At 46.9% G+C, this 25240-nt stretch overlaps 1 protein-coding gene across 4 annotated transcripts in view; it reads right to left on the reverse strand.

The window, feature by feature from the left end:
* Positions 1-25240, reverse strand: part of ubr4 (ubiquitin protein ligase E3 component n-recognin 4) — a 195760-nt gene that overhangs the window by 97892 nt on the left and 72628 nt on the right. For all 4 annotated transcript variants that reach the window (XM_085967122.1, XM_085967121.1, XM_085967120.1 and 1 more), the window contains 9 exons: positions 24661-24819; positions 21552-21704; positions 20477-20704; positions 18719-18876; positions 12963-13137; positions 9563-9764; positions 8197-8360; positions 5570-5786; positions 4948-5164 (listed from right to left, as the gene is read on the reverse strand). In XM_085967122.1, the coding sequence (XP_085823248.1) occupies positions 4948-5164; positions 5570-5786; positions 8197-8360; positions 9563-9764; positions 12963-13137; positions 18719-18876; positions 20477-20704; positions 21552-21704; positions 24661-24819 (1673 nt within the window). The remainder of the gene's footprint in view (positions 1-4947; positions 5165-5569; positions 5787-8196; positions 8361-9562; positions 9765-12962; positions 13138-18718; positions 18877-20476; positions 20705-21551; positions 21705-24660; positions 24820-25240) is intronic.

Raw genomic sequence — 25240 nt, forward strand, 5'->3', positions numbered from 1 at the left:
TTTCAGTTTCAAATGGAGAAGCGTACTAGGGATTTAAAAAGCACGGTGGGGTTTCCATTTTGAGCGGGTGGGGCTGGTGCATAACCAGTTTGTTTCATTTTGGAAAAACCCTGCAATATTCACAACTGTCGCAATCCAGCCTGCCCTAGCACAACCAGCTGCAAACAACCAAAACCTATTGCAACTCGGTACAAAATAACACTACACAGGCTCAAAACACTCAGGAAACATATCTACTCATTTAAGTCCTTGACATGCTTACATGTCAGATTACACTCGCTTCCCCCTTTCCCCATTGCAGTCTCTATATTTAAAGATCTCACTGACGGTCAGTTCCCTGAACCCCGACTGCATCTGCTCTCAAGGTGCTAACAAGCTCATTGTAATTCAAAACTTGCTAATCTGGGACTAACATTTTTTAATTCTTTTAGAATATTAAGTTGGTCAAGTTTTCTTTAAACATCTGGAGATGGCAATGAACTGACCTCAACACTTTGAGCAAGAGCTATAGTTCAAATGTTTTTTAAAAATCCACCATTTTGTGCCCTTCCTAGTTAGGGTTTTAAGTGAGAGCCCCATATTCTTAGATTTACCCAATCTCTTTCTTTGGTTCATGTCAACAACAACGTGTATTTCTAGAAATGCCTTAAACGCCAAAAGACGCCCACAAAGCTTCACAGAGGCATCATCTATCAAACATGGCCACTAAATCAAAGGAGGACATATTAAGAGGGGTGAAAAAAGGGGTGGTTTTTAAGGAGGGTCTTAAAAGGGGAAGAGGTGGAAGGGTTTAGGGAGGGAGCATTGGGCCTAGGTACCTGAAGGCCCAGCTGCCAAGGTTAGACAAAGTGGGCAGGGGAAGGGGGGATACACAAGAGGCCAGAGTCAAAGGAATGGGGGTTTTGGGGTGGGGGAAAGTTTGCAGTAGATTATAGCGGGAAGGTAAAAGACGTGCAGGGATTTAAACTTGAGGATGGGAATTTTAAGTTTGAGGCATTGTACCGGAAGCCAATGTAGGTCAGCGAGGACAAGGGTGATGGCTGAGTGGGACTTGGTGCAGAGCACAATACAGGCAGCAGAGTTTGGGATGAGATGAAGTTGACAGAGGGTAGAGAGAGAGAGAGGCCGGCCAAGAGCACATTGGAATAGTTCAAAGACATGGATGAGGGCTTAAGAGGGACATGGGTTGAGCTAGGGGTGGAGGGAGGCAATGTTGCTGAGGTGGTCACTGCGATGGAGAGGATATGGGGATCAGAAGCTCAGCTCAGGATCGAATAGGATGCCAAGGTTGCAAACAGTCCAGTTCAACCTGAGACAGTGGACGGGTAGGGGGATGGAATTAATGGAGAGGGTATGGAATCTGTGGTAGGCCACAGATATGGCTTTGGGTTTCCCAGCGTTTAGCTAAGGAAATTGTAGTTGATCCAAGTCTTGATGTCGGACAAGCGATCTGACAACACAGAGGCAGTGGAGAGGTCGAGAGATGTAGAGGTGGCTGCTGTTAGCATACAAGTGGTCAGATGATATCACTGAGGGGCAGCATGTAGACGAAAAAAAGAGGGGCCAAGGATAAATCCTTGGGGGGACACTGGAGGTAACAGTGCAAGGGTAGGAAGAGAAGCCATTGTTGGAGATACGTTGGCTACAATTGGATAGGCAAGAGTGGAGCCAAACCAGGGCAGTGTCGCTGAGCTGGACAACGGAGGGGAGGCGTTGGAGGAGGCTGGTTTTGTCAACAATGTTGGCTGCAGACCGGTCAAGGAGAGAAAATACACCATGGTCACAGTCACAGAGGATGTCACTTGTGATTTTGGTTCGGGCTGTTTTGGTGCTGTGGAAAGCTGAGTCAAGAGATTCAAATACGGAGTTGTGTGAAAGGTGGGCCTGGATTTGGGAGGCAATAACACATTTAAGGAGACAAAAGGAAGGTTGGAGATGGGACAATAGTTTGCAAGGACAGAGGGGTTGAGGGTAGGTGTCTTGAGGGGGGGGGGGGGGTGATGATGGTGGTTTTGAAGGGGACAGGACTTGGGGAAAAGGAACCACTATGGCAGCTAACATGGGGGCCAGGATGGGAAGCTGGGTGATCATCAGTTTACTGCGAATGGAGTCGAGGGAGCAAGAAATGGGTCTCATGGACAAGATGAGCTTGGAGAGGGCATGAGGGGAGATAGGAGAGAAATTAGTGAAAGAGGTTGGTTCAGGGCTAGGGAGGAAGCAACACTTAGGCAACAACATGTTCAGCCAGGCGGAGGAGGGTGGTGGTTGATGGCGACTAAAGGTCATCGACCTGAAATGTTAACTCTCTTTCTCTCTCCATAGATGCTGTCTGACATGTTGAGTATTTCCAATATTTTCTGTTTTTATTTCAGGAAGCAGCACTTGTTGGAGATGGAGGTGAAAGGAATAGGCAAGAAAGACTTGAGGAGATGGTTGGTAGTGCAGAAAGGAAGCCGGGGTTATCTTTGCTTTCCAGGATGATCCAGGAATTGTGGGCAGTTTTGGCAGAGAGTGATTGAGGCCTGATAATGCTTGATGTGGTCCAGCCAGGTCTGGCGATAGATGGCTAAAGCTGTTGGGCGCCTGATGTGCTCAAGTTTGCCACCTGGACGTGAGGGAGCCCAGATGGGGATGTACCAGGGGAATGAACCATGATCAGAGAGTGAAGATTTTTCTGGGGACAAGGGCATCAAAGGTGGAGCTGAGGAAGTGGCTGAGCAAATTGACAGCTGCAGAAATATGGTGGCAAATGGAAGGCCAAAGGCTAGGCAGCTGGGAGTTTGAAAGTTCAGTTTTGACTTGGGGGGGGGGGGGCGGGGGAAAGAGGTTTTTTTTCCCTCAGAGGCGGATACAGAAGGAAGTGGAGATTGGAAGGGGGCAAGGTGGTGAGGGATGCAAGGACATGGTCGGAGATGGCCTTGTAAGTGATTTAGACCATGGGAGAGGCCATAGGTGATTGAAAGGCTGAGGGGTGGCTGTGAATATGGGTAGGAGAGTTTATATGGAAGCAGTGGTATAGGGCAGTAAGAGCACAGAGGGCAAAGGAGACTTAAATCAGAGGATTAGGAGTCGCTCAGTGCAGAGGCTGAGGAAGGGAAAAAGTGAGGATAGCTTGCGGAGAAATTCAGGGTGGGGCTTCAGGGGGGTGGGGGGGGAGCGCGGCACACAAGAATTGTGTTTTTTTTAAAGAAGAGGTTAAGCGGGGTGAACAAGTGAACAGATTCCCTAGGAGAATAGACCATGGTGTAACTTGGTGATAAGGGCCACACTGCCACCACAGCTGTTTCGGTGGGGAGCTGGTGGAAAGTATAGCCAGCCAGGGGAGGCTTTGGTAAAGGACAAGTTGGTGTCACCAGTGAGCCAAGTTTCAATCAAAGCAGAATATCAATGCAATCATCCAATAAGGGCATTGTTTGCAAGAGAACAGACACTCTGGATGGAAATGCAGAAAGGGGTGGTAATTGTTAATCTGTTATCCACCACAGTCCCATTGGACTGTACTAAGGTGAGCAGAACAGGGAGAAGGTTGAAGTTAGCCCCCAACTAACATACTAGGTGGGAAGGTTGGCGAGTTAAGAGGATGAGGCAGCTGGGGTTGCTGCTCGTATGGAGGCAGCGATGGGCCCTTCAATACGATGGCAAGAGAGGCAGAGAGAGTAGCTGAAGGTTTATTGAAGGGGGATTCAAGCCTGGAACAGTGGCAAAAGAGTCGGAAGGCAGAGGAATAGTGATGGATTAAGATACTGATTGGAGGAGCAAATGAAAGGTAGCATGACTGGATGACAGGAAGGGGAGGAGACAGGCCAGAAGGGTCTGAGAGGGGTCAAGAGAAAGAAAAAGAAGAAAACAGTGCAATACAGGTAGACTATCCTTTATCCGAACTTCCAAAAACCGAAAACCTCTAAAAACCAAAAGTTTTTTCGTTCAGCGTAAGTCGTGCGCACGACAAGACCAGAGTGGCGCACGATTTATGCTGAGCAGGGCAGAGGGTCACAGAGTTCCCTCCTGGGTAGGAGATTGCAGGCCGAGCCGGGCAGTGTGGAGGTGGTACCGGGAGAGTGAACCCGACAATACAGCGGCCCATCCGATAGCTGCAGCGGCCCGTCCGATATTCTTTTCTCCCCCCCCCCCCCCCCCACCCGACCCGTCCGATATTCTTTTCTCCCCCCTGACCCGACCCCCGACCCGAACCGCGGCCCGTCCGATATTCTTTTCTTCCCCCCGACCCCCACCCCCCCGCCGACCCTGACAAATTTCCCAATACCTTCTGAAATCCGAAAAATTCCGAAAACCGAAACTCAGCTGGTCCCAAGGTTTTCGGATAAAGGATAGTCTACCTGTACAAGTAATGGGCTCCAGCCCGGAGCAGCAGCCAAAATATACTCGCAAATGGACAGAGGGAATTCAGGTTACGTAGGTACGGCAGAGATTAGGACAGACATGCCCTAGTTGTAAACAGGACAGGGGGAGACATAGTGAAAGGTGCAGGATGACATTTTTTTCTCTGTGCGTCTGAATTCTTCCCAATTCAACTATATTCAGGAACACTAGAAATATATCAATCCACTCAAAAGTACAGGAACTGCAAGCTCAGGACAGTCTGAGATCATGCTGTAATGGCAAGCTTTCACACAACAGCCACACATGGTTCAGCAAAAAGAAACTCTAATACACACAGACTTTGGTGACAGAACAAATGTTGCAAGATGAACAAAAATCATTCCTAATGTAAACAATTGCATTGTATTGTCATCCATGCCAATTTTTCTCCATTGAGTCAAAAACTTGAGACAGCAAAATGAATTATGAAATTTATTATCCCATGGAATCCAATTTACAATGCTGTCAATTTTATGCACACCATTCTTCATTTGTTCCACACCAAATAAGGAGCAGGATGTTAGTAAGCAGTTCACATAACTTCAAGCAGTTCCAGCTCATGCTTACCTCTCGAGGACAGAGCCGCTGGTGGAGGATGGAGTGGCCGAGTCCACCTCTCCGGTGGTGTTACTCTGGTTGACACTTGGAGCAGAGACATTGTTTACAGAGGCTGATGGGAAATCCTCTGGAGGTTCATCCGGCCAACCAAACTGCTCCTTTGTCTTGCCATAGATTTTTATTGAATCAACCATTGTAACCCCGGCAGGATCAACTGATGCACCAACTGCAAGGACCAGGGAAAGAAAAAGGGAGAACATAACATCAAGATCATTAGAATAATATATGTACACTAACACAGAAGAAATAAAGGTGACTTGCTCTTAAATCTTACATCAGTGCTCTAGACTGGGTGCACAGCAATGTACTTACTCCCAAAAAGCAAAAAATGTCTACCATTTCTTGTGTACTTAATGTCACTCCTAGATTGAGATCAGAAAACTGGGGCAAGAGAGCTGACCAAACAGATACCAGTTATAGGGTGGTAATACAGAAACCCACAACCATGGCCAGGCTGGACGACAACACGATTGGTCAGTGCAGAGGGGAAGCTATGATATTGCAATCCTACGGTATGACATGTTTTATAAGCTTGGATTGCATGCATTTCTATTGGTTAGTTTTCACTTACCAAAAATGGTTAGTTTCTTATCGGCCTGTAATGCCTCTTCACGTGTGAATGGGTAGTCAAACCAACGAGCTCTCGTCAAGTTCAATTGCATCGTACGACCAAAAATCTCAATATAAGATGGTGCTCTCTCAATGGCCTGTGTCCCAACCTGGATCCGCAGCCCTGTCATTACCATGGTGGTGTTGTTGTTGACGCCATCCATTGTAAATCCACCCGGCTGTAAAGGAACATGTATAGATTCTGAGCACCAATCAAAACAGATCCAAGCAAGTCTATTTACAATTGCCCAACTGCTTAACTTCCTCTATTGAACAAATACAGACTGACATCTGACAGGGAAGATATGCAGTCATGGCATTAACCATGTCAAAGTCTCTTTACCTCAACCCACAGGGAACACATTTAAAGTAAAAGCAATAAACTAAATGTGAATCTTATTACTGCAGCATGTTACCAGATGTTGGAACATGGTCCACTCCCAAAGACACTGCAGGCAGCGCAAAAACACCAAAGAGAAAAGTTTTTAGGAGGCTTTTGAAAATTAGGGAGGTGTTGTTTACGTAAGAAGGTCTAGAGAGCAGAGGCACAGTGACTGAAAGATTGGCCACCAATGGTGAAGCGGAGACACCGCGGAACGAGGAATAAACTGGTGATGGAGTCGTGAATTGTATGTGGAAACATTTGGTCGGATATCACCAATGACAAGGATCTTAAAATCAATTTGCTGGGTCATGGGAGCTACTGGAGCTTGACAAGGACACAAAGAACAGAACTTTATAAGTGACATGGACCTCTGTGACCTGCATGAGTCAACTCTCGAGATGATAAAGGATTAAGGTTACAACAGTGGAGGAGAAAAGGCAACGACAGAGTGAAGCAATGTTATGGAAGTGGAAAAAGCAATTAGTAACTGGTCAGATTTGGGGGAAGGAAGTTTAGGAGCGGTATACCAAGGTTTGGCCCCTCCAACTTTGCCCGGGGTGGCAGTTGGGGACATGGCCTGAGCCAAAACGAGAGGTGTGTTGGCGTTTGTAGGAGAAGGAGGATGGCTTTGGTTTTGTGGACACTCAGCTGGAGAAAATGTTGCAATAAATAAGTACATTGCCAGAGGCTCAGTTCATCTTATTGTATCACCTGTTACTGCAGCTGTGAACACTTTAATTATGATGTAGTCAATTAGAACTAGGTTTTCCTGTTGAGCTCTTGGATTTATAAAAAAGTGTCTGTAGCAAGCTGAATACAAGTAGACAGACGTCTAGCAATAGAAATCAAACACACTACAATTACCACTCTCAGAATAGCTATACTAGCTACAATACTTGCCAATCCAGTCTACTAAATGAATCGTAACTCCAGTTATACAGCAAGTAACCCATAAACATCACCCCCTCCCATCACTTTTGGTAATCAGCCAAATGTCCAGGATATCAATTAGCATGTTTGCCATTTTAACAGAGGCATTATTTTAAATGGGTTAAAGCTTAAAATATCACATGGAAGAATCAAATATAAATGCATTAACTTTTCATCTGCTAATGTTGCCAATAGTAATCTCTACGTTCTTGTGTCTGATTATCTACACTTAGCTTTCCAACTTTGAAGCTATTCTCAAATACAAATTAATCCAGGTCCTTCGTAAAGAGTTTAAGATGCCATGTATTGCTCCTGATGGGAGGTAATGCTAGCGGGAACACTTTTCCCCCAATCATTAGTCTTGGTTAAGGCTTTCCAATGTTGTGGTCATGTACTCGAATTCTACAGTTAACTTAATCCAATCCACATTACCCTCGTTTTAGAAACATTTAAAAAATGTGTACGACATCCTTCTACAAGGAGAACAAGTGTTACGTCTCAGAATTGCCCTGCCATTGCTCTGAGCCCATTCCAATAGAATCAATGTCCTTTTGAAAGCAGGAGGCCGAAAATTGCACTCAAATTGCAGATGCAGTCATACACGATAAAATTATAATTTCAACTTATCATCAAATGTCTTTAAGATGCTACCAATTTAAATAATCATGCCAGTAGCCTTGCATTTGCACAATACATTCAGTTAGTAGTTGATAATCACACAATTTTTCTCCCTTATCAAGATGCCCAAACATTGGCAAAAAAATAGGGAGAAACTATCTCCCCTGGAAGGAGGATCGGTAACCAGAGGACACAGATTTAAGGTCATTGTCAGAAGAACGAGAGGCGAGATAAGGAGACTTTTATTTTGCTGCACAGCGAGTAGTTAGGCTCTGCAATGCACTGCTTGAAAGGATGGTGGAAGCAGATTCAATAGTAACTTTCAATAGGGAATTAGATATATACTTGAAAATGTGAAATTTGCAGGGCTATGGGGAAAGAGCAGGGGAGTGGGACTAATTGGAGAGCTCTTTCAAAAAGCCGGCACAGACACGATGGCCTCAATGGCCTCCTCCTTGCTGTATCATTCTATGATTCATTGTCTACACTTTTCATGTTTCTTGCATACTTCCTACACATGTATGGAAATATTGAAGGGTGGGTGGGATTTGACAACTAGTTGACATCAACAGATCAAAAATGAGCAAAACCTATTTTGAAAAGAGCTGGTGCTTTCTCTAGAGATTATCAGTGGGTGTCATCTAGTGGACTCATACCTTTGTGCTGGCCACGTACATGCCCGTGGAGTTCAGTCGATGTTTAATTTGTTGCATGTTGTACACCTGTAGCAAGTCATTTCCCCCAAATTCAACGTCAGTCAGCTGCTGGTTGTGTTCAAAGAAATCAATCGGAAATGTTACCTGACTGGGGGTGCGAGTCGCTGTGAACAGAGACACCAAAAGAAGCCCATCAATTATAAATCAGTTACTCAGGATGCTACCAAAGACAACCTTATAAAGTTGAGAAAAAAAAAAACTTTCCTTTTATCTGACACTTCTGTGCAAAATTCTAACTATCGAGTGCTGGCTCTACATTGATGCAGTCAGTTCGAAGATTATCTAACATTGCAAAACACTGGGGGGGGCGGTGGCATTAAGATTTTTGGATTCCAAAGTGTTAATTGTAAAATTAAACATTCACAAATAAATGCACATGTATTTCAGAATAGACCCCGACTTGTAGGACTTGTCAATATTTATATAATATGCATCTGTGAATCAAAACAAATGACATTCTTATTTTAACTGTGAATGATTAATATTGTCAGGAGTGCTTTTATACACATAGTGTGGAATAAATCTGTCTGGTTGTAACCAGAGCCAGTCTGATGGAGGAGCCCACCGTAAACATTAACCTGAATCTCCCTTTCAGATGCTGACTGGCCTGTTGTATATTTCTAGAAGTTTGTTTATTGCAGAAGTATGTGTAAAGGGGGAATTCCTTGGAGACAGACATTGTAACATATTACTGTACCAACTTTTATTACAAGATTCCAAAGTTTGTAATTACTATCCAGCTCAAGAATATACAGGACTGCAAAAGCAGCAGCTGCTAAATCTCACAGTGGAAACATCTGAAACAGAAGTCTCAGCACCACCACCAGATTGAAATAAAATTAGAATAATTCTTAACATCCCTTATGCTTTATTCACCTATTGCTTTGATATGAGAGGAACTGGCTGAGAGGAGTTTGAAGATGGCAGTGCACAGGGAGCAGAAATAGCTCCAGTAGAGGGGCTGTAATTAACTCGAGGGCAATTCATGCCTTTTCAGCTGTGTTCATCAATTCCGTTCTCTCTCATTGCTGGATTTAGTAACTCAACAGAAAAATAGAATGCAAACTTCAATCCTGTGATTTTTAAAAGAGGCCCTGAAGAGATCATCCCCTTCACTTCAAGCACGAGAACAGTGTGAACAGCAATTAAAAGCCTAGCCCAGTATAACGTTTCCGTACGAGGTACACAGGTTTCTCATGTACAAGGGCTGAGCGGTCACTATACTCATGCGTATTTCTGTGTTGTGTGGTGGCAATGTTTCTCTCTCTTTAACCTAAGCAGAGTATTTCCAAGTAAACACCCTTACTGGCAGCTGCAGTCTTGCGCTTGCGGACTGGTTTCAAGATGCTGATGACGCTGCTGGGCTGCAGCGAAGGCTGTAACCAATAGGAAGTGTTCTCGACATTTGCCATATAGATGCGCAGGCTGCCGTCCTCACACAGGAGTATCATGGTAGTTCTTTGCTGATCGTTGCTGGCTGTGTGGCGAATTGCAACCATGTCCTGGATCTAAAACATGAAGCGGGGTAAAAGACAAGGACATAAAAATGTAGAACAAGGAAAGGCTCTTTTAAACTCCTTCCGCCAAGACGCGGTTTACTTGTTAATCTGACCATTTTCATCTTTTCCTCCTCTTCCCACTGTTTACTGAATCATTCAAAATTTCCCTTAGAATGCTGCATCTGTGTTTGCTCTAATTGACTGTCCACTCTAATGTAGATGTTTTTCAAGTTTGCCGCCCGTTTTCTTTCATGTATAATAAATCGCCTCCTTTGGTTCGCTACATTAATTTATCCGTTTCTAAATTTGAGACCTTCCCCAAATCTACTTTCCAATGGGAATAAGCAAGTTTCCTTAGCCCACTCTCTGAAACCTGCAATCATTTCAGAACCTTTCCAGCATCTATAATCTTGTCCAAAATAGCACACAAAGTGCTCTAACTAATGTTCGAATGTCAATATTATTTCCTTGTTTTATGACTATACTCATACACCTAGCAGTTGAAGGATCTTTACAACACCACTGTGGCTACATTTGCAGTCACAATAAAAACTGAACACTGGAAATCTGAAGTTAGAAAATGCTGGAAATGCAAAGTATCTGGAAATAAGAACATAAGGAATAGGATCAGGAGTAGGCTATACGGCCCCTCGAGCCTGCCCCGCCATTCGATAAGATCATGGTTGATCTGATCTTGGCCTTAACTCCACTTTCCTGCCCGCTCTCCATAACACTCGATTCCCCTGTTTTTCAAAAATCTGTCTATCTTCACCTTGAATATATTCAATGACTCCGCCTCCACAGTTCTCTGGGGTAGAGAATTCCAAAGATTCGCGACCCTCAGAGAAGAAATTCCTCCTCATCTCCGTTTTAAATGGGCAACCCCTTATTCTGAAACTATGCCCCCTAGTTCTAGATACCCCCACGAGGGGAAACATCCTCTCTGCATCTACCCTGTCAAGCCCCTTCAGAATCAATAAGATCACCTCTCATTCTTCTAAACACCAATGAGTATAGGCCCAGCCTGGTCAACCTTTCCTCATAAGACAACCCCTTCAACTCAGGAATCAACCTAGTGAACTTCCTCTGAACTGCCTCTAATGCAAGTATATCCTTCCTTAAATAAGGAGACCAAAACTGTACACAGTACTCTAGGTGTGGTCTCGCCAACGCCCTGTACAGTTGTAGCAAGATTTCCCTACTTTTATACTCCATCCCCCTTGCAATAAAGGCCAATATTCCATTTGCCTTCCTAATTACTTGCTGCACCTGCATGCTAATTTCTTGTGTTACATGTACGAGGACCCCAGATCCCTCTGTACCGCAGCATTAGGTAGTCGCTCTCCATTTAAATATTTTGCTTTTTTATTCTTCTTACCAAAGTGGATAACCTCACATTTTCCCACATTATACTCCATCTGCCAATGTTTGCCCATTCACTGAACCTGTCTATATCCCTTTGCAGACTCTTTGTGTCCTCCTCACAACTTGCTTTCCCACCTAGCTTTGTATCATCAGCAAATTTGGCCACAGTACACTCGGTCCCTTCATCCAAGTCATTAATATAGATTGTAAGTAGTTGAGGCCCCAGCACTGATCCCTGTGGCATTCCACTAGTTACAGTTTGCCAACTGGAAAATGATCCATTTATTCCAGCTCTCTGTTTTCTGTTAGTTAGCCAATCCTCTATCCAATCGAATATATTACCCCCAACACCGTGAGCTCCTATCTTGTGCAGTAACCTTTTATGCGGCACCTTATTGTTTTAAGTTCCTTCCTGAGATTTTTCTTTTTCGTTCACTACTTTTCCCATTTCTCCTGAAGCAGTTCACTCTTTGGTCCCTCTATTTTTCCATCAATCATTCGCACATTAGTCAGAAGCCTTTTATGGGATTGTCCAAAGTAATGAAGAACCACAAGCAAAGGTCACAAGTACAGAAATGCGAAGTAATATAAAAAGAGGCAGCTGGTGAATACAATACCCTCCCTTCATTGTAATGAAAGGTATCCACTGAAATATGAACCTGGGCACCAGTTGCCTTCTGGTTAGTTGTCAATATTCATGTGCCAGTTTGACTTGAGTGCTAACAACCTAGTTTAATCGCAGGGGCATCACAGACAATCCTGATCCTGTCCTCGCTGACATTCACACGTGCACTTTCCTGCAAGCGTCACTGGTCAGTGATCAGGAACAGGAACCCTGGCTGATTAGGAATTCTGAATTAGGGAGGGGATAAAGTAAACCATAGCATCCCCATCAGCGATCAAACCTGATACATTCCTGTTCCGTATGGCTCATCTGCTCACTGCATAAAGTGAGCCAATGGGAAAACCCTGAAAGGACAGGCGGTAACCTTCCATTGGAACTGAAAAGGGGAGGCGGGGAACTCTGTTTCCAAGGTGTTATACCCATCAGCTGTCTCTTTGTAATAGTACTTAACATTTCTGTACTTGTGACCTTTAATTGTGATTCTCCCCTTCCCTCATTATTTTGGGCAGTCATATAAAGTGGCTTCTCCTACCTGCCCATGCTGGTACTGATGAAATATTAAACTATCTTTTCTCTTTCATATCTGATGCACCTGCCGTGTATTTTCAGTCATTTTTGGTTTTAACTATACTTTATTATATCTAAATTTAGGAAAAGAGCACAGGATTGTGGAGGGCAAATCACCAGAGAACCACCAGCTGAATAACTCGGCTGCAGGAGGATGGAGGTGTCCTCCCCCTTCACTGCAGTCTGAACAGTGAAAACAGCTGCTGCAATCTTCAGGTCAGCAACTGCACTGAGTCACCAGCTCCGACTCGCAATAAGGCAATGAAAGCAGAGGAAAAAGCTGAATCTGAAGCTAGCAGTGGAATCTAATAAATAGCAATCATTGCGCAGCACTGTTTCTGGACTGGGGGCTCGGCAGCCTATTTCATTTATACACAGTAGCGATATCTGCAGCTGTGCCTCGCTTCCCAAGGTACTAAACTTCTCTCAGGATTGCTTGGTTCCAGTACCGTTATGTTACACTAGGCGAATTTAAAATAATCTGCACTAAACTGCACGAGAGGCTTGTGTATTTTGCAGATATATAGTTACAGATCATTAATGTATCCAAAAGACTGATTCAGAGCAAATCTACAATTGGTAACACTAATATAAAAGGATCGAATTCATCAATTGGTTGAAGGTCCATATTCACCGAGACGGTGACTGACCTTGGCTTTGGCCGGTAGAGTTTTGATCTCCTGGATGAGGAAGGTGTCCGGTTTGACCATGATGACGAGTGGAATTCCGGTGGTCTGTTGGACACAGCAGACCAGGCCAGGATGGTTCATCACCTCTGACCACTGGCATAGAGCAGGAACAGTCTTCCCACTGCCACCATTTGAACTGCAGAGAGAAAAATAAAGGAGTACAAGGTGAATCATACAGATAGAGGAGATGATGCAAAAAAACATGGGCCCATAATTTGCAGTCAGCGGCGAAGTAAAGGCGTCTGCCGCTGGCCCCAAAGAAAGCTGTCCAAAGACCTTGCGATTTATGTGGTGAGAAGTTTGATTTTTTCAACCTTCAATTGAGATCAGTGTAGTGTCGTGGGAATTCCATAGCCAGAGCTGCTGCGACGTCAACAAATTGTCTAAGCAGCCAATCGCAATGCATAATTCTCAGACAGGGAACCAGGAAGTGAAAAAGCTCATTTTATTCTGATATTTTTTTTAAATGTTAGAAAGCAAAACAAAGATTGGGGCTCTCACATGGGGAAATGGGAGAACTGAAATAAATATGAACAAACTTTTTAAAAAGATAACTTTTTTTTTTTAAGTTTCTTAAAAATTGTAATTTTTATTGCAATGGAGAAATGTGCCACTCCACAAAATTAAATGATTTTTTAGGGCCATAACGCTTGTTTAGCAGTCAATACGCTGTTAAAACCCCAGTTACACCTAATCCAACAAGGTCTAACTTTTAATGGGGTATTTAACAGCAATATTACCGTGGAAAAGCCCAAGTTTTCATCATTTTCACTGAGTTCCCCGACTACACCGATTGCCGGCTATGGGGGAGTGGGGGTCCACAGCACAGCCTGTGTCGGAGCAGTGAATGACTGACCGTAACTTCAGGATTTCCGCTTTAGGATGCGCATGCGCTACATCCTGAAGTTGTGGTCCGAGGGGGGGGGAGAGAGAGCTGTCGCGGGGAAGGGAGCAAGCGTTTGTGAGCTAGAGCGCGCGCGAGCGAGAGGGGGGAGGGAGAGGGAAGGGAGTGAGTGCGAGCCGGGGAGGGAGAGAGTGAGAGATGAGAGTGAGGTACAAGAGCGATGGTGGGGGCTGGGAGGAGAGAGGGCACCCCCCCCACCCGAGAGAAGGGAAGACAGTGAGGCGGGGGGGGGGGGGGCAGAAAGAGAGAGCGCGAGAGGGAGGGGGGGGCAGAGAGGGGGAGGGGGGGGACAGAGAGGGGGAGGGGGGGACAGAGAGGGGGAGGGGGGACAGAGAGGGGGAGGGGGGGACAGAGAGGGGGAGGGGGGGACAGAGAGGGGGAGGGGGGGACAGAGAGGGGGAGGGGGGGACAGAGAGGGGGAGGGGGGGACAGAGAGGGGGAGGGGGGGACAGAGAGGGGGAGGGGGGGACAGAGAGGGGGAGGGGGGGACAGAGAGGGGGAGGGGGGGACAGAGAGGGGGAGGGGGGGACAGAGAGGGGGAGGGGGGGACAGAGAGGGGGAGGGGGGGACAGAGAGGGGGAGGGGGGGACAGAGAGGGGGAGGGGGGGACAGAGAGGGGGAGGGGGGGACAGAGAGGGGGAGGGGGGGACAGAGAGGGGGAGGGGGGGACAGAGAGGGGGAGGGGGGGACAGAGAGGGGGAGGGGGGGACAGAGAGGGGGAGGGGGGGACAGAGAGGGGGAGGGGGGGACAGAGAGGGGGAGGGGGGGACAGAGAGGGGGAGGGGGGGGACAGAGAGGGGGAGGGGGGGACAGAGAGGGGGAGGGGGGGGACAGAGAGGGGGAGGGGGGGGACAGAGAGGGGGAGGGGGGGACAGAGAGGGGGAGGGGGGGACAGAGAGGGGGAGGGGGGGACAGAGAGGGGGAGGGGGGGACAGAGAGGGGGAGGGGGGGACAGAGAGGGGGAGGGGGGGACAGAGAGGGGGAGGGGGGACAGAGAGGGGGAGGGGGGGACAGAGAGGGGGAGGGGGGGACAGAGAGGGGGAGGGGGGGACAGAGAGGGGGAGGGGGGGACAGAGAGGGGGAGGGGGGGACAGAGAGGGGGAGGGGGGGACAGAGAGGGGGAGGGGGGGACAGAGAGGGGGAGGGGGGGACAGAGAGGGGGAGGGGGGGACAGAGAGGGGGAGGGGGGGACAGAGAGGGGGAGGGGGGGACAGAGAGGGGGAGGGGGGGACAGAGTGGGGGAGGGGGGGACAGAGTGGGGGAGACAGAGAGGGGGAGACAGAGAGGGGGAGGGGGGACAGAGAGGGGGAGGGGGGGACAGAGAGGGGGAGAGGGGACAGAGAGAGGGAGAGGGGACAGAGAGAGGGAGAGGGGAGATAGAGAGAGAGTGAGAGAGGGGTGGGGAGAGAGAGAGAGAGAGCGAGAGAGAGAGGAGGGAGGGGTAGAGTGAGAGGGAGGAAGAGAGACAGAATGACAGAGAGAGAGAGAGGGGAGAATGAGGACTGGAGAGTGAGACATTCCCTGGGCGTCACTCACTTCCCGTGTGACAGCCCCTGGTCACCACTCACCTCACGTGCGACAGGCCCCGGGCGTCACTCACCTCGGGACTAGGGTCCTGAATTTAAATAAAGGAAACTACAATGGTATGAGGCGCGAGCTGGCTAGGATGGATTGGGGAACGTTACCTAAAGGGTTGATGGTGGATAGGCAATGGCAAACATTTAAAGATCACATGGATGAAATACAGAATTTGTTCATCCCTGTTTGGCATAAAAATAAAACAAAAAAGTGACTCAATCGTGGCTAACGAGGGAAATTAGGGATCGCATAAGATCCAAGGAGAGGACATATAAATTGGCCAGAAAAAGAAGCAAACCTGAGGATTAGGAGCAGTTTAGGATTCAGCAAAGAAGGACAAAGGGATTAATTAACAGGGGGGGAAATAGAATGAGAATAAGCTTGGTGAAATCAAGCGTAGGTCCCTTGCAGTCAGAGTCAGGGGAATTTATAATGGGGAACAAAGAAATGGCTGACCAACTAAATACATACTTTGGTTCTGTCTTCACAAAGGAGGACACAAATAACCTCCCAGAGATGTCGGGGAACATAGGGTCTAATGAGAGGGAGGAATTGAATGAAATCAGTATTTGTAGGGAAATGGTGTTAGGGAAATTGACGGCATTGAAGGCCGATAAATCCCCAGGGCCTGATAATCTACATCCTAGGGTAATTAAGAAAGTGGCCCTAGAAATAGTAGATGCATTGCTGGTCATCTTCCAAAATTCGAGAGACTCTGGAATAGTTCCCATGGATTGGAGGGTAGCTAATGTTACCCCACTATTAAAAAAAGGTGGTAGAGAGAAAACGGGGAATTATAGACTGGTGAGCCTGACATCGGTAGTGGGGAAAATGCTAGAGCTCATTATAAAAGATGTAATAGCATAGCACTTGGAAAACAGTGACAGGATCAGACAAAGTCAACATGGATTTACAAAAGGTAAATCATGCTTGACTAATCTACTGGAATTTTTTGAGGATGTGACTGGTAGAATAGATAAGGGAGAACCAGTGGATGTGGTGTATTAGAACTTTCAGAAGGCTTTCGATAAGGTCCCGCATAAGAGATTGGCGTGCAAAGTTAAAGCACATGGGATTGGGGGTAAGGTACTGACTTGGATAGAGAACTGGTTGGTAGACAGGAAGCAAAGAGTTGGAATAAACGGACCTTTTTCCGAGTGGCAGGCAGTGACTAGTGGGGTACCGCAGGGATCGGTCCTTGGACCCCAGCTATTCACAATATATATTAATGATCTAGACGAGGGAGCTAGATGTAATATCTCCAAGTTTGCAGACGACACAAAGCTAGGTGGGCGTGTGTGCGGTGAGGAGGATGCAGAGAAACTCCAGTATGATTTGGACAGGTTGGGTGATTGGGCAGATGCAGTACAATATGGATAAATGCGAGGTTATCCACTTTGGTGGCAAAAACAGGAAGACAGATTATCTGAACGGCAACAGATTGGGAAAAGGAGAAGCGCAACGAGACCTGGGTGTCCTTGTGCACCAGTCGCTGAAGGTAAGCATGTAGGTGCAGCAGGCGGTTAAGGAGGCAAATGGTATGTTGACCTTCGTAGCGAGAGGATTCGAGTACAGGAACAAGAATGTCTTGCTGCAGTTGTACAGGGCCTTGGTGAGACCACATCCTGAGTATTGTGTGCAGTTTTGGTCGCCTTATCTGAGGAAGGATGTTCTTGCTATGGAGGGAGTGCAGCGAAGATTCACCAGACTGATACCTGGGATGGCAGGAATGACGTATTCGGTCGATTTGGCTTATATTCGCTAGAGTTTAGAACAATGAGAGGGGATCTCATTGAAACTTATAAAATTCTAACAGGCCTAGACAGACTAGATGCAGGAAGGATGTTCCCGATGGCAGGGGAGTCCAGAACCAGGGGTCACAGTCTAAGGATAAAGGGTAAGCCATTTAGGACTGAGATGAGGAGGAATTTCTTCACCCAGAGAGTGATGGACCTGTGGAATTCTCTACCACAGAAGGCAGTTGAGGCCAACTTATTAAATATATTCAAGGAGGAGTTAGATATATTTCTTCAGGCTAAAGGGATCAAGGGATATGGGGAGAAAGCAGGGACAGGGTACTGAATTTGGATGATCAGCCATGACCTCATTAAATGGTGGAACAGGCTCGAGGGGCCGAATGGCCGACTCCTGCTCCTATCTTCTATGTTTCTACCTCCCGTGTGACGGGCCCCGGGCGTCACTCACCTCCCGTGTGACGGGCCCCGGGCGTCACTCACCTCCCGTGTGACGGGCCCCGGGCGTCACTCACCTCCCGTGTGACGGGCCCCGGGCGTCACTCACCTCCCGTGTGACGGGCCCCGGGCGTCACTCACCTCCCGTGTGACGGGCCCCGGGCGTCACTCACCTCCCGTGTGACGGGCCCCGGGCGTCACTCACCTCCCGTGTGACGGGCCCCGGGCGTCACTCACCTCCCGTGTGACGGGCCCCGGGCGTCACTCACCTCCCGTGTGACGGGCCCCGGGCGTCACTCACCTCCCGTGTGACGGGCCCCGGGCGTCACTCACCTCCCGTGTGACGGGCCCCGGGCGTCACTCACCTCCCGTGTGACGGGCCCCGGGCGTCACTCACCTCCCGTGTGACGGGCCCCGGGGAGTCACTCACCTCCCGTGTGACGGGCCCCGGGGCGTCACTCACCTCCCGTGTGACGGGCCCCGGGGCGTCACTCACCTCCCGTGTGACGGGCCCCGGGCGTCACTCACCTCCCGTGTGACGGGCCCCGGGCGTCACTCACCTCCCGTGTGACGGGCCCCGGGCGTCACTCACCTCCCGTGTGACGGGCCCCGGGCGTCACTCACCTCCCGTGTGACGGGCCCCGGGCGTCACTCACCTCCCGTGTGACGGGCCCCGGGGAGTCACTCACCTCCCGTGTGACGGGCCCCGGGGCGTCACTCACCTCCCGTGTGACGGGCCCCGGGGCGTCACTCACCTCCCGTGTGACGGGCCCCGGGCGTCACTCACCTCCCGTGTGACGGGCCCTGGGCGTCACTCACCTCCCGTGTGACGGGCCCCGGGCGTCACTCACCTCCCGTGTGACGGGCCCCGGGCGTCACTCACTTCCCGTGTGACGGGCCCCGGGCGTCACTCACCTCCCGTGTGACGGGCCCCGGGCGTCACTCACTTCCCGTGTGACGGGCCCCGGGCGTCACTCACCTCCCGTGTGACGGGCCCCGGGCGTCACCCACCTCCCGTGTGACGGGCCCCGGGCGTCACTCACCTCTTCAAGTTGATTGGGAACAGATGTTGCACTTCCAGTGTGTTGCGACTTAACATGGCAGCAAAGGACTTGCCCTGACTGTAACTGAAAAACAGCATCTGCAGAACATGGGAGTAATAGACAGAGACACCACCACCAGCAATCTGCCCATTACTGTCCTAGAAAGAAAAGGAGAAAGAACTATGTCCAGGTGTATACATGGAACAGAATATATTTACACAACCATCCAATCAATGGGTTAAAGCACTAAATATTTTAACATTTGCATTGGGGTGCAAAGACCACACCAATAAAAATGGTATGTGGTAGTGCAGTGATTATGTTGCTGGACAAGTAATCCAGAGAATGAGAGTTTAAATCCCACCATGGCAGTTTGAGTGTTTGAAAAATCTGAAAATAAAACGCTGGTATCAGTAAAAGTGACCATGAAGCTGTTGGATTGTCGTAAAAAGCCAACTGGTTCACTAATGTCCTTTAGGGAAGGAAACCTGCTGTCTTTACCCGGTTTGCCTTATATGCAACTCCAGTCCCACACCAACATGGTTGACTCTTATCTGCCCTCTGAAGTGACCCAGCAAGCCTGTTAAATCAGCACCTTCTCAGGACAACTGGGGATGGGCAATAAATGCCGGCCTTTCCAGCAATCGCACATCCCAAGAATGAAAACAAAACACTTCTGTAACTCTGAGCACGAGCATACAGACTTGCATAGAAACTACAACATGGAAACTGACCATTCCGCCCAACCAGTCTTTGTTGATGTTCATCCTTCACACGTGCAGTATCCTAATCCCATGTGCCCGCCCAGTTGCCATACCCCTCGATTCCCCCTTTCCTTCAACCACCTCTAACTCATTCTTAAACGTTCTTAGTTGTATATAGATTTACTGTTGCATCTCAACATTTATATTGTACAATAATATATTATACTCCTTGCCATAAAACACAGTATTCCATTAGCAATTTTTTGGCTGTATCCACTTAAGAGTGCTGCTTCTAATGTCTGTGTTTCTTGCATACCAGATTAGCTTGAAATAATGGGCATTATCCAATATGTCCTAGAGATATTCTAACTGGAAATGTTATAATGGCTTCACTCATTGAGCACAGGAGACCTCGCAGCTCAAACAATGCGACACCAGCACCAAGGTGGGCAAGGCCTTGATTTGAAGTGGTAGTTTTGTTTGGTAGCTCGATGGGTCAATCCTTGACATGGAAGAGGGGCAGAGGTTAGGGTTAAGGCTCTTGCTCAATGGATAAAGGACCTTCTGCAGCACAAAGACAGGACCAAAAGGCTCCTCGGGTGATGGCTGTCCTTGTCTAACTATGAACTGAGCAACCTGCAGAACAAATTGCTTCTCAGGGTGATTTCTAGATTAAACAGGACATATTTGCCCTGGAGTCACACACAGATCAGACCAGAGAGGGCAGGCAAGTTTTTTTCCTTGCCAACCCTAAATTACCAGATTTATTGATTTCAATTTCACAATTTGCCAAATTGGGATTTGAATTTCCAACCTATGGGTTGCAAGTCCAATGCCTTCACCATCAGGTTTCCGTACCCTGACAACCCAAGTTCAATGCCTAGCCAAGTCACTCCAACAGCTGAGTTTCATCACTTTCCAGTAGGCTTGTGCTGTTGCATTGAAGAGGCCTCCCATCGGGCCATCGCTAACCAGAAAATGATACACTTAGATAGAAAAACAAGACATTTTAACAGTACAGAACTGTAAGCATACACGTTCATTTTCCACAGACCTTCAGATCCTCGTGCGTGATTTCAAGCACGTTAGTGACGTAGAATGGTCCGTGCTGAGCACTGCTTGCTTCCTCCATCACTTGGGTGTAGATATAACCAGCCGAAGACATGATAACAATAATACTCTTCCCTTCCTCGTTGAACAGAAATGTTGTGTCACGGATCTTCGAGCTCGGCAAAAGGAAATAGTACATCGGACTCAAGGCATCAGTGGACAAGTCATAAACCTGTGAGCAGAGTTGAAAACACAACCTGTGAAGGAACTTCACAAAACAAGGCTTTTCACCTGTTAATAACGTGTTGCAGCAGCAGCTTGTGTTGCTAGAGCCACATGAAAGCTTCCATTTTAATTTAAAGCAACTTTGAAATGAGAACTAAAACCAGTTTAGCCTCTGCAGTATAAGGAGAGCTGAGCAGATACTTGGGCTCTGACATGTCCTTTTAAGGATATTTATTTTTTGATATTCTATGTCCTTAATACAGTATTACATTTCTTACAGATCATGGTAAATCATTACCTTGCAGAGGGATACAGCTTTGGTACAATGCTGCCACTCAGGGATATGAGAATGGGCAACAAATATAAAGCCCTCCCTTGGGTACTGGATGGTATAACAAATAGGACCCTTGTCGTTCTAGGACCTGGGTTTAAATGCAGTGCCAAAGTACCTTCACTCTAAGCTGCAAGAGTCCTGAAAGAAATAAGTTTGAGCAGTCACAACCTAGTTTCCTGGGTAGCCTGCAGCAAATTAACCTCCCATTAATTTAACACAAGATTAGCTGGTGCGGACCATAAAAGAATTCAGCGACATGGTGGGGGGAATGTTCTTCTGACAGTGGGGTGCATAGACACCTGACCCAGAACTCTGAAGCAGATAATGGGTGGCATAAAATAGAAAGGTTCCATTCTCCAGCCGTGACACCCCTCATCATGACATGGGCAACATTTACCAAAATGGCATAAACAAGCTTTTGCAGTCAGGTGCACATCTCCATTTTGAGGTGGGATGAAAGACAGTGTTGGAAGGAAATGTAGAGCAGCTAAAACATTATCCCCTGCTACCCCAGTCTTACCTTGACAAAATCTGCTGTTATAATCGCAAGCTCTGTCTGTGACCCTGGCAGCCACACTGCTTTAATGATGAAGTTACCAGTAGCGAGTTGCGGATGGAGAACGAGGTGATCGGAGACTGATCCTGAACTGCTGAACGTCAGTACGTGACAGTCCTAGAGAGCGAGGCAGATACAGGTTATGTTATTGCTATACGATCTACCTGTATTAAAATGCTAAACATGGAATCTTCATGAGATGACCCAGCGAAGCAATGTCGGTGATTTATGACATGACAAGCTCATGATCTCTGCTGGACCATTAGGAAAGATATGGACTGCGACCCAGAACACTGTCAGTTAGCAATATCATAGTCTCAGCCAGAGAATGTTAAATGGTATGGGGATAACAGTTAAAAAAACACCTCCCCTCCCCAACGTGATCATCATGTTGAAGCATGGCTCCATGGTCAACAGCAGTGATCTGGACCTTAACCCAAGGAGCTATTATTCACGTGAAACTAGACAGCAAGGTCAGCAGGCTATTTGACTGAGGGGCCAACACAACCAGCTTGATGCTCTCCTCCTTCAATGACCACTGTTCAGTAGGGATCGCTAAAGGGGCTCCTGACTGATAAAGACACCCTTCAACGGACCTGATGGGATATGGGGCACAGACTTGAACAGACAACTGGTTTTGCCATTCACCGCCAGATCTGGCTGGACCAAGGAAGTGTCGTGGGACATTTTACGACGTTAAAGGCGCTATATAAATACAAGTTGTTGAACACATTTGATATCCTTCCAGAAGACCAACTTTACCATCTTCCCATTACAGCATCATGCTGTTTCTAAAATTAATTAAATGTTCTGGACTCACGTTTTTAGTCCAACATGTAACGGGACACTACTGGAAGTGAAGTGAGTAGGTAAGATACGGGGAGAATATCTAGCATACAATGACCATAACATAATTAGGTTTGAAATAAAAATTACTACAGAAAGATCAAGGTACTGACTAAAAAAAAAAAATTTCAATTCATAAAATAGCACCGGGCCCTGACGGCAACACCCTAGAAATGCTGAGGAAAAACCAAAAGGAAACAGAAGAGGCTCTGATCACATTCTTTCAAACATCCTTTGATATGGAAGTTATGTCCAAGGACTGGATGGCTGCCAACGCAACACCTCTGTTCAAAAAGGGAGAAAGGGTGAACCCAGGTAACCAAAGACCAGTCAGCCCAATATTGGTAGTACGCAAGCTTCTAGATGCCATAATATGGGATAAAATCAAAACTCACCTAGAAAGAAAAGGGTTAATTAAGGACAGGCAACATAGAATCATCGAATCTTACAGCACAGGAGGAGGCCATTCAGCCTGTTGTGACTGTGCCGGCTCTTTGAAAGAGCTGTCCAAGTTAGTCCCACACACCAGCGTTTTCTCCACAACCCTGCAAATTATTCCTCTTCAAGTACATGTCCAATTGCCTTTTGAATGTTTCTCCGGAATCTGCTTCCACCACCCGTTCAGGTAGTGCATCCCTGATCTTAACAACCCTCCGTGTGGGGAAAAAAAAATATTTTTTTGAGGGGATTTGATAAGTGTTCAAAATCCTGAACGGTTTTGATAGAGTAAATCAGGAAAAACTATTTCCACTGGTTGGCAAGTTGGTAACTGGAGGGCATAGATTTAAAATCATCACCAAAAGAATGAAGGGAAAGATATGGGGATTTTTTTTAAAAATCAGGGGGTTGTTAGAATCCATAATAGCTTTTAAAAGGGAAGTTAATAACTAGTTAAAAATGATTTTTTTTTAAAAAAAGGATACAGGGACAGGGCAGGGACTAAGTGGATCAGCTCTTTCAGAGAGCGAGCAGGCAAGATGGGCCGAATGGCCTCCTCCTGCGCTGTAAATCGCGATTTATTCCTGACAACCATCCCAGCTGCTGATCTCCCTCTAAAAAAACTTACTCATGTTTGCCCTAAACTTCAGAACCTTGAATCTGTACCCTCTTGTCCTTCTGCCTGTTCATATCTGAAAGTATTGTTCTGCATTTATTTTTTCCTATTAAGTATCTTATCTACCTCTAAAAGATCCCATCTGGGATGTGTCTGTGCTAGACTGGCTCAATACTGTATCACAATGACTGGCACGTTCACTGGCCTAGCCACAAGGAGGTCCAAAAATAGTTCTTAAATGGCAACAAAATACCTCTCATTTCTTTCGGTTATTTTCATATCTTTGTATATAGAGTTGCCGACACTCTGCACAACACCACTGGTAGTGAAGGTGGTAACTGAATGGAGAAGGGGAGGTCACTTTGAAGGAATAAATTTCATAATAAAAGCCTCAGACTGCAGCTTAAATTTTCATTCAAAAGAAAAAAAATAAACAAAATCATACAGCACAGAAGGAGACCATTCTGCCCATTAGTCCCACTCTCCTGGTCTTTCCCCATAGCTCTGCAAATTTCTCAGTTTTAAGTATTTATCCAATTCCCTTTTGAAAGTTACTATTGAATCTGCTTCCACCACACTCTTTCAGGCAGTGCATTCAAATCACAATAACTCACTGTGTAAAAACTGTTCTTTCCTCCTGGGCTTTTTGCCAGTTATCTTAAATCTGTCTCTTCTGGTTACTGACACTCCTGCCAGTGGAAACAGTTCCTCCCTATCTACTCTATCAAAACTCCTCATAATTTTGAACACCTCTTAAATTTCCCCTTAACCTTCTCTGCTCCAAGAAGAACAATCACAGCTTCTCTAGTCTCTCCACATAACTGAAATCCCTCATCACTGGTACCATTCTAGTACATCCCTGCAGCCTCTCTCAGACCTTGACATCCTAAAGTGTGGTGCCCAGAATTGGACACAATTCTCCAGCTGATGCCTAATCAGTGATTTATAAAGGTTTAGCATAACTTCCTTGCTTTTGTACTCTATGCCTCTATTTAGAAAGCCAAGGAGCCCGTATACTTTTTTGAACAGCCGTATTAACTTGTCCTGTCACCTTCAAAGATTTGTGTATGTGAACCAGATGGAATTGTGTCCCTCGACACAGGACACAATCCCATCTAAACAAATTCAACAAGAGGTATGTATGTCTTTCTGAAGGTTTCAGACACCACTTACCTTGAGTCCACACACGGCAAGGTAATCTTCATTACATGGGTTCCCAGTCAGACTCAGAACAGTGAAAGGAACCGGAGCTGAAGCTAGACGAGTCAGTGTCAGTTTGCGTTTGCTTGAGTCAGCCTGTTTGAGTAAAGCTGACAGTTGGAGCACTGTGATCTGCAACAAGTGAGAAACAAGCGACATCAAGTTTGAACTGAAGATCAGTTGTGTGGATACATCCCTTACACTGCTATGAAAAATCAGAGCTCCAATAGACTACTTGTCTGACATCCAGTCTTGGATAAGCTGCCGATTCCATTCCCCTCCCCGGCAGACAGTTCGCAACTAATTGGACCCTGAGCAGAGTTTCCAACCTCATATCCTCCCCATCAAAAAGACCGCCTACTTCCACCTCCACAACATCGCCTGTCTCTGCCCCTGCCCATCTGCTGCTGAAACCCTCATCCATGCCTTTGGCATCTCCAGATTGTCCAATGCTCTCCTGACCGGCATCCCATCCTCTACCCTCCATAAACATCAGCCTATCCAAAACTTGGATCCCCTTATACTATATCCCACACCAAGTCCCGCTCACCCA

Source organism: Somniosus microcephalus, chromosome 25, assembly GCF_052327205.1.
Source record: "Somniosus microcephalus isolate GS21.2 chromosome 25, FLI_Smic_1.0, whole genome shotgun sequence".
Lineage (NCBI taxonomy): Eukaryota > Metazoa > Chordata > Chondrichthyes > Squaliformes > Somniosidae > Somniosus > Somniosus microcephalus.